Source organism: Trichechus manatus, unplaced genomic scaffold, assembly GCF_000243295.1.
Source record: "Trichechus manatus latirostris isolate Lorelei unplaced genomic scaffold, TriManLat1.0 scaffold00034, whole genome shotgun sequence".
Taxonomy (NCBI): Eukaryota; Metazoa; Chordata; class Mammalia; order Sirenia; family Trichechidae; genus Trichechus; species Trichechus manatus.
This window is the reverse complement of record NW_004443970.1, coordinates 9191161-9199613: the sequence shown is the minus strand read 5'-3', so window position 1 is coordinate 9199613 and position 8453 is coordinate 9191161. Positions and strand designations below refer to the sequence as shown.

At 41.6% G+C, this 8453-nt stretch overlaps 1 protein-coding gene across 5 annotated transcripts in view; it reads left to right on the top strand.

The window, feature by feature from the left end:
- ZCCHC4 (zinc finger CCHC-type containing 4) overlaps window positions 1-4006 on the top strand; it is a 52341-nt gene extending 48335 nt beyond the window's left edge. The window contains exons 13-14 of one of the 5 annotated variants that reach the window (XR_002823886.1): window positions 2004-2253; window positions 3455-4006. Coding sequence is in view for 4 of the 5 variants with exons in the window: in XM_023730239.1 (XP_023586007.1) it covers window positions 2004-2142 (139 nt within the window). In the remaining variant the exon portion in view is untranslated. Of the gene's footprint in view, window positions 1-2003; window positions 2825-3454 lie in introns of those variants that run through there. The other 4 variants (XM_023730239.1, XM_023730240.1, XM_004375164.3 and 1 more) reach the window with 4 other exon arrangements.
- Window positions 4007-8453: the final 4447 nt, after the last annotated feature.

Here is an 8453-nt window from a genome sequence, read left to right as displayed (position 1 = left end):
AATCTGGTAGAGTGTTGAGTTTTAGTCCTGCTTATTCGTGGATGAGCAGAAGAGAAATTTGTTTAAATTTATTTTTACAGGCATGCATAGCTTTATTGACTTTGCTTTCGAGATTATACTATATTTCATTAAACTTGCTAAATCATCACTTATCAGGAAATTATCTTACATTTAAAAATTGGCTGGAGGAAAGAGGAGATTTATATAGCATGCACAAACAATATAAAGATGACCGTTTTCACTTTGAACTGATAGAATATTCCAATCCATAGTGCAAAGTCTAAATATGGAACATTGCAAACTTGTCAAGCAAAACTCTGAATAACACTGAGTTGTGTGGAACTACTAATAATAGCTAATACTTACTGAGTGATTATAGTATGCTTAGCATTTTGCATACCTGAGTAATTTATAGTATAGTATACAAAATGATTAAAAGCACAGTTTCTGGAATCAGTCTAGTTGTACCACTTCCTTACTGGATGATCATAGACTTTCATAGCCTTAATTTCTTTTCCTAAAAAAGGTCGAAGGAAGGGATAGGAAGGTGATGTCTGCCTAATCTCTCTGCATGCCTTCTTTCTCTTTTCCAATTGTACTGTTTTAGCCTCCTTTATCTGAAAAATGGGCATACTTCATTCTTTTGCAGAAGGTGTCAGAAGAAAATGAAAGTGAAAACTCAAGAGGTTTTGTTTACATTGAACATAAAAGTCTGTTAACTTAGATATGGAAATGTTTGAAGTTCAATATTAAAACAGTATGGGATGGTTTGAAGTCAAAGATTATGCCCATTCATTTTTGTATTCTTGACACTTATGCTGAGTGAACAAAAAGTGAGGCTTAAGTGTGGTTTATTAGGGGATTATATATTGTTTGTGAAACCTTTCCCAGGTTTTGGTCCTGAGAGGTCAAGAATAAGCTTTTCCCCAGGGCTAGTGGCGGTTTACGAGAGGTGAAGCTAACTATTGATACTGCTGGCTACCAAAAACCAAACCCACGGCCATTGAGTCAGTTCCAACTCATACCGACCCTATAGGACAGAGTAGAACTGTCCCATAGGGTTTCCATAGGGTTTCCAAGGCTGTAATCTTTACGGAAGCAGACTGCCATATCTTTCTAGTGTGGAGCAGGCTGGTGGGTTCGAACTGCTCACCTTTTGTTTAACAGCCGAGTGCTTTAACCACTTCACCACCAGGGCTCCTATTATTGCTGACTGATGAGGGGAAATTTCCAGGCTTGTCAGAGCTGTTAGGCCCAACCTGTTCCTTTGGTTCAAGATACGATAAATGGCATGATTCGTCTAGCATGGAGAAAGTGAATGAACGAACCAGTAATCTTTCTCAACCACAGATTGCCCGTAACTTAGTTCAGAGAACACCAGAAGCAAAAGATCTGTTTTCTCTGGTGTGGTTTAGCATTTTTAGAGGGCAAATTCCAGCTTTTTCAGTCTGAAGCTGGCCTTGAAGAAGACAGGGACCACAAAATGTGGACATTCTGTGTGGCGCTTTTCAGGACTTTCAGATCTACTGAGGAAAGGAAAATTAGCTCAAGGACTGTAGGACTTATAAAATGGGCCCCGTCCAATGTTGTCATTTTTCCCATTTTGCTAACTGCCAAATGCATTGGTCCTTTTTCTAAAAAATGTAATTCAGGGACTTGAAGATTGAAGTGCTGAGTTGAGCAGTATGGATGTACCAAAAAAAAAAAAAAACTCTAGCTCATTGGCTTGACTATTTATTTACCTCTGTGATGTGTTTGTCCTGAATAGATTGTTCTAAATGTGTAGTAACTATCTTTCAAAGAAATTTCTTTTCTCAGACATTTTGCTTGGTCAGGCTTCTGGCTATCTCCTTGTTATTATGATTAGGGTTCTGTGGATTTATGCTCATAATACAGTAAATTCTTTCCCTCCTTATTTGGTTATTTCTCATTTGGTTAGCTAGTTAATTAAACTTCAGCATAATTAACAGAATTCACTGTGCTTATTCTATAAAATAATTTAGCACCTTGTTTTTCAGAGCTGTCAGGAAGCAGAAGCAAAGAAAAAGTAATAAGATGAAACTGGAGACCACTAAAGGACAATCTATGAATCATACATCTGTTACGAGGAAAAAAAAGAGAAGGGAAAGAGCCCATCAATAATCTTAGCTCTTAAATGTCCAGTGACTTGAAAATAAGAAAGATTTATAGTCCAGCCTTTGATGCCATTTTCTGAAAGTGCCACACTGGACTTAAATTCAGTCACTTGCAAAGGTATGTACCTGGCTAAGCCAGATACAGGCAGGCAGCATTTGCTGGTTTATAGACGCCTCGTCCGCCTCTCTGAGATGTGAGGAGTTGTTCTGTCCTTAGCTGGTTTACTAGCTCTCTCTGCATGCCTTCTTTCTCTTTTCCAATTGTACTGTTTTAGCCTCCTTTATCTGAAAAATGGGCATACAAGCATTCTTTTGCAGAAGGTGTCAGAAGAAAATGAAAGTGAAAACTTAAGAGGTTTTGTTTACATTGAACATAAAAGTCTGTTAACTTAGATATGGAAATGTTTGAAGTTAAATTTTAAAATAGTATGGGATGGTTTAAACTCTTCTTGAAAAGAAATGTGCAATGTACAATTATTTTCAAACTGCATCTGGAGATGATGGAAATAATTTTGACCAAGGCACTCTAGAGATATAACTATTATAATTACACTGACATTACTATTAAATATTTATTTGTAAAGTACATTTTGCAGTTGTCCTTCAATGTACAGAATCACTTAAGTGTTTATTGAATAAATGAGACATTTAAAATTATGACTTGCTCTGTCAACTTGGCTTCTTTTAATGTATGCAGTAAGTGTAACTCTGTGTAAAAGTAGTTAGTAGCAGAAAGTAGGCTAGTTTGGTGGTTTAAACCCTCACTCATATCCCAACACTCCCTGGCTGTGTGTCTTTGACCTTGTCAGTCACTCTCTAGAAGCCCCTGTTACTCATTATTATAATGGGGATAATAATAGGTATACCCAGGTTTGCTTTAGTGATTAAGTTGAACCATGTGCCAGACTCATGGTTCTCTTCTGTCATTAGTGAGTAATACTAACAAATGAAGATTGCTGGGGAGGCCTGATGTTAATTACTCGGTGGTCCAATATCAAAGCACTGAAGGGAGTAGTTTGAACTCAAGAAAACAGTTCATCTCCCATTTCTCTGCTAGATATCTGATATATCTCCTCAAGATGACTGAATAGTTTTGGATGGCTTCCATCTGCATAATGGCTTTCTATTGTTCCCAGACAACTGCTTTAGAGCAGATTTGGAGGCATATTTGCTTGGGGTTAGCTGGAGACCCCTGTGAGTAAGGATAGAGGAACTGCATCCCATCTAGTGTTTAAATTCCAGGTAAGTTAGGCCTTTTTGATACGTGAAGTGGAATACTGCAACGTGGCCCTGATTATTGTGGTAATGGTGTATTTCAGGTGACATCCAGGGATGACCCGAGTTCCTGGACTTAGGAAGCATCAGAAAACTCTTCTGTTGCCCTCTTTGTCACATGAGTTGCTGTGGTGATAGGAGGGACATATTTGGAGGCGACTGGATGAGATATGAACCTTGTAAAATCATTGTAAGAGTTCCCTTCTCTTGAGTCTGGTGTGGATAGGGACATTGCCTGACACGTGGTATGGTGTCCACCATACCATGATAACTATGAAACCTCTAAAGTATCTGTCTCTGACACCCAGACACCTGAGGGACCATGACTGCTGAAGAATTGAGTCCTAATGGCTAATGGTTATTATCATCACAGTATTTCCTTAATTTTAAGATACCATCGATTTTTTCTTTTTGTTTTTCTTTATTGTGTAAAAATATATATAATACAACATATGCCAATTCAACATTTTTCAACATGTACAAATTTGGTGATATAAATTACATTAATCATCTTGTGCCACCATCACCAGTGATCATTGCCAAAATTTCCATCACCATAAACAGAAACTCACTGCTTCCTAAACAATGATTCCCCCTTTCTCCTTCCGTCCTGCCCCTGGTAACCACTAATAAAACTGGACTCTATACGTTTGCCTATTCTAAATATTTCATATAAGTGAAATCATACAATATTTGTCCTTTTTTGGTTGACTTATTTTACTCAGCATGTTTTCAAGGTTCATCCATTTTATAGCACGTATCAGGACTTCATTTCTCTATGGCTGAGTAGTATTTCATTGTCTGTATGTACCACATTTTTTTTTTTTGGACCACTCATCTGTTGATGGATATTTAGGTTGTTTCCACCTTTCAGCTATTGTAGGTAGTGCTGCAGTGAACATTGGTGTATGTGTGTCTGTTTGTGTCACTGCGTTCAAGTCTCCATCAAGATACCATCAGTTTTAAAATGAACAATTTATTTAATCATAGCTTCTCGGGGATTAAAAAAAAACCATGCCTCATTAATTGTACATACTGATTTTTAGCTGTAACTGATAAAAATGCTTCTGTAAAGAGTGAAAAAGCAAACCTATTGCCGTTGAGCTGATTCTGATTCATGGTGACCCTACAGGACAGAATAGAACAGCCCCATAGGGTTTCCAGAGAGTGGCTGGTTGATTTGTCTTAGGCTGGGTTCTCTAGAGCCACAAAACCAGTAAAGCATATAAATATATATACAGATTTATATCGAGAAAATGGCTCACGCAGTTTTAGAGATGCAGTGTCCCAAGTCCATGGGTCAGGCTGGCGGCTTCTGATTCATGTAGCTGCAGTGGCTGGTGAACCCAAGATAGGCAGGTTGCAGAGCAGGGCTGTTGCTCACAGGCCGCGAAGATCGACGGATCCCAAGATTGGCAGGCAAGACTGCGGATAAGCTGCTAGCTCTCAAGTTCCAAGAACCGGAGGTCCGGTGAACAGGAGCCAGCTGCAGAATCCAGAGTGAGCAAAAGCCACAAGCCTTGCCAGAATATCCACTTGTAATGGATGCAGGCCACATGCCCAAGGAAACTCCCTTTCAACCGATTTGGCTACTCACAGCAGATCCCACCATGGGGTTGATCACAACATCATGTTTTTGTTGTTGTTAGGTGCCATCAAGTCAGTTACGACTCAGAGTGACCCTATATAGTACAACAGAACAAAACACTACCCGGTCCTGTGCTATCCTCACAACTGCTGTTATGCTTGAGCCTGGTGTTGCAGCTGCTGTGTCATTCCATCTCGTTAAGGATCTTCTTCTTTTTCCCTGACCCTCTACTTTACCAAGCGTGACGTCTTTCTTCAGGGACTGGTTGCTCCTAATAACATGTCCAAAGTATATGAGATGTAGTCTCACCATCCTTGCATCTAAGGATCATTCTGGTTGTACTTCTTCCAAGACATATTTGTTTGTTCTTTTAGCAGTCCATGGTATATTCAATATTCTTCACCAACACCACAATTCAAAAGCATCAATTCTTTTTTGGGTCTTATTCATTGTCCAGCTTTTGCATGCATATGAGGCAATTGAAAACACCACGGCTTGGGTCAGTACACCTTAGTCTTCAAGGTGACATCTTTGCTTTTCAACACTTTACAGAGGTCTTTTGCAGCAGATTTGCCCAATGCAATGGGGTAATGGTGCCACTCCCATTTCCACCCCTTGATTCCTGGACCCATGAATCATGGCTATGGGAGAAACAGCACCATATAGTGGACACTGGTTTAGAGCATATACAGCCTCTTGGAGAACATTGCCCCAACCCTGAAAGTAGTGCCATCTAGCTGACTCCTTAATTATATCTTTAGAAGGCCATTCCATCATTCTATCAAGCCAGCTGCTTCAGGATGGTGGGGAACATGGTAAGACCAGTGAATTCCACAAGCATGGGCCTATTTCTGCACTTCATTTGCTGTGAAGTGAGTCCCTTGATCTGAGGCAATGCTGTGTGGGATACCATGATGGTGGATGAGGCATTCTGTAAGTCCACAGATGGTAGTTTTGGCAGAAGCATTGCATGCAGGGAAGGCAAATCCATATCCAGAGTAAATGTCTAGTCCAGTAAGAGCAAACCACTTCCCATGATGGAAGTGGTCCGATGTAATCAACTTGGCACCAGGTTGCTGGCTGATCACCTCAAGGGATGGTGCCATATCGGGCACTCAGTGTTAGTCTCTGAGCACTCAGAGTTGAGTACTCAGCAGTGGCTATAGCCAAGTTGGCCTTGGTTAGAGGAAGTCCATGTTGCTGAGCCCATGCATGACCTCCATCTCTGCCACCATGGCCACTTTGTTCATGAGCCCACTGAGCAATGATGGGAGTAGCTGGGGAAAGAGGATGAGTGGTTTCCACAGAACGCATCATCCTATCCACTTGATTGTTAAAATCCTCCTCTGCTGAGGTCACCCTTTGGTGACCATTCACATGAGGCACAAATATCTTCATATCTTTGCCCATTCAGAGAGGTCAGTCCACATACCTCTTCCCAATACCTCCTTGTTTCCAATTTTCTAATCATGTTCCTTCCAAGTCCCTGACCATCCAGCCAAATCATTGGCTACAGCCCATGAATCAGTATATAATTGCACATCTGGTCATTTCTCCTTCCAAGCAAAATGAACAACCAGGTGCATTGTGTGAAGTTCTGCCCATTGGGAGGATTTCCCTTCACTGTCCTTCAGGGAGGTCCCAGAAAGGGGCTGTAGCACTGCCGCTGCCCACTTTTGAGTGGTGCCTGTGTATTGCACACAACCATCTGTAAACAAAACACGAGTTTTCTCTTAGTCAACTGATTATAAGGAACTCTCCATGAGGCCATAGGTGCAGACTTGGAGATGAAAGGTAATGTGACAGGAGTGGAGAGCTTGGACATTTGGGCCACTTCTTCATGCAACTTGTGCCTTCAGGTCCTGCTCAGGCCCAATCTTGTATATACCACTTTCGTTTAATGATGGAGTGCTGCTGCGCATGTCCAACTTTATGACTCTGTGGGTCAGACAACACCCAGTTCATAAAAGGCAGCTTGGGTCGCATGGTGACTTGGTGGCCCATGGTAAGTGTTCAGTCTACTAAGTCCCAGTAACAAGCCAAAAGCTGTTTCTTAAAAGGAGAGTAGTTATCTGCAGAGGATGGTAGGGCTTCGCCCCAAAATCCTAAGGATCTGCATTGTGATTCACTAACAAAGGTCTGCCAAATACTCCAAACAACATCTCTGTCTGCCACTGACACTTAAAGCACCACTGTATCAACTGGATCATATGGCCCAAGGGGCAGAGCGGCTTGCACGGCAGCCTGAATCTGTTGCAAAGCCTTCTCTTGTTCTGGGCCCCACTCAAATCTAGCAGCTTTTTGAGTCACTTGATAAATAGGCCAGAGTAGCACACCCAAATGAGGAATATGTTGCCTCCAAAATCCAAAGAGGCCCACTAGGCATTGTGCCTCCTTTTTAGTTGTGGAAGGAGCCAGATGCAATAATTTATCCTTCACTTTAGAAGGAATATCTCAACATGCCCCACACCATTGGACCCCTAGAAATTTCACTGAGGTGGAAGACACCTGAATTTTTGTGGGATTAAATTCCCACCCTCTAGCACACAAATGTTTTACCAATAAGTCCAGGGTCATTGACACTTCTTCCTTACTAGGTCCAATCAGCATAATGTCATCAATGTAATGGACCAGTGTGATGTCTTGTAGAAGGGAAAGGCGTTCAAGGTCCCTGCGGACTAAATTATGACATAGGGCTGGAGAGTTAATGTAGCTCTGAGGTAGGCAACTGAAGGTGTATTGCTGGCCTTGCCAGCTGAAGGTGAACTGCTTCTGGTGGTCGTTTGAAACAGATATGGAGAAAAAGGCACTAGCCAGATCAATAGCTGCATACCAGGTACCAGGAGATGTATTAATTTGCTCAAGCAATGAAACTACATCTGGAACAGCAGCTCCAATTGGAGTCACCACCTTGTTAAGTTTTCGATAATCCACTGTCATTCTCCAAGATCATCTGTTTTTTGCACAGGCCAAATAGGCAAGTTGAATGCGGATGTGGTGGGGATCACCACCCCTGCATCCTTCAAGTCCTTGATGGTGGCAGTAATCTCTACAATCCCTCCAGGTATGCGGTATTGCTTTTGATTTACTATTTTCCTAGGTAGGGGCAGTTCTAATGGCTTCCACTTGGCTTTTCCTACCATACTAGCTCTTACTCCATTTGTCAGGGATCCAATGTGGGGGTTCTGCCAGTTGCTGAGTAAATCTATTCCAATCATGCATTCCTGAACTGGGGAATCACTACAGGATAGGTTCAGGGACCCACTGAGACAGACATGAGCTAAGACTCCATTAATAACTTGACCTCCATCTACCCTCACTCTGACTGGTGGGCCACAGTGACGTTTTGAGTCTCCTGGAATTAGTGTCAGGTCAGAGCCAGTATTCAGTAATCCTCGAAAAGTCTGATTTCCTTTTCCCCAGTGAACAGTCACTCTCCTAAAAGGCCGTAGATC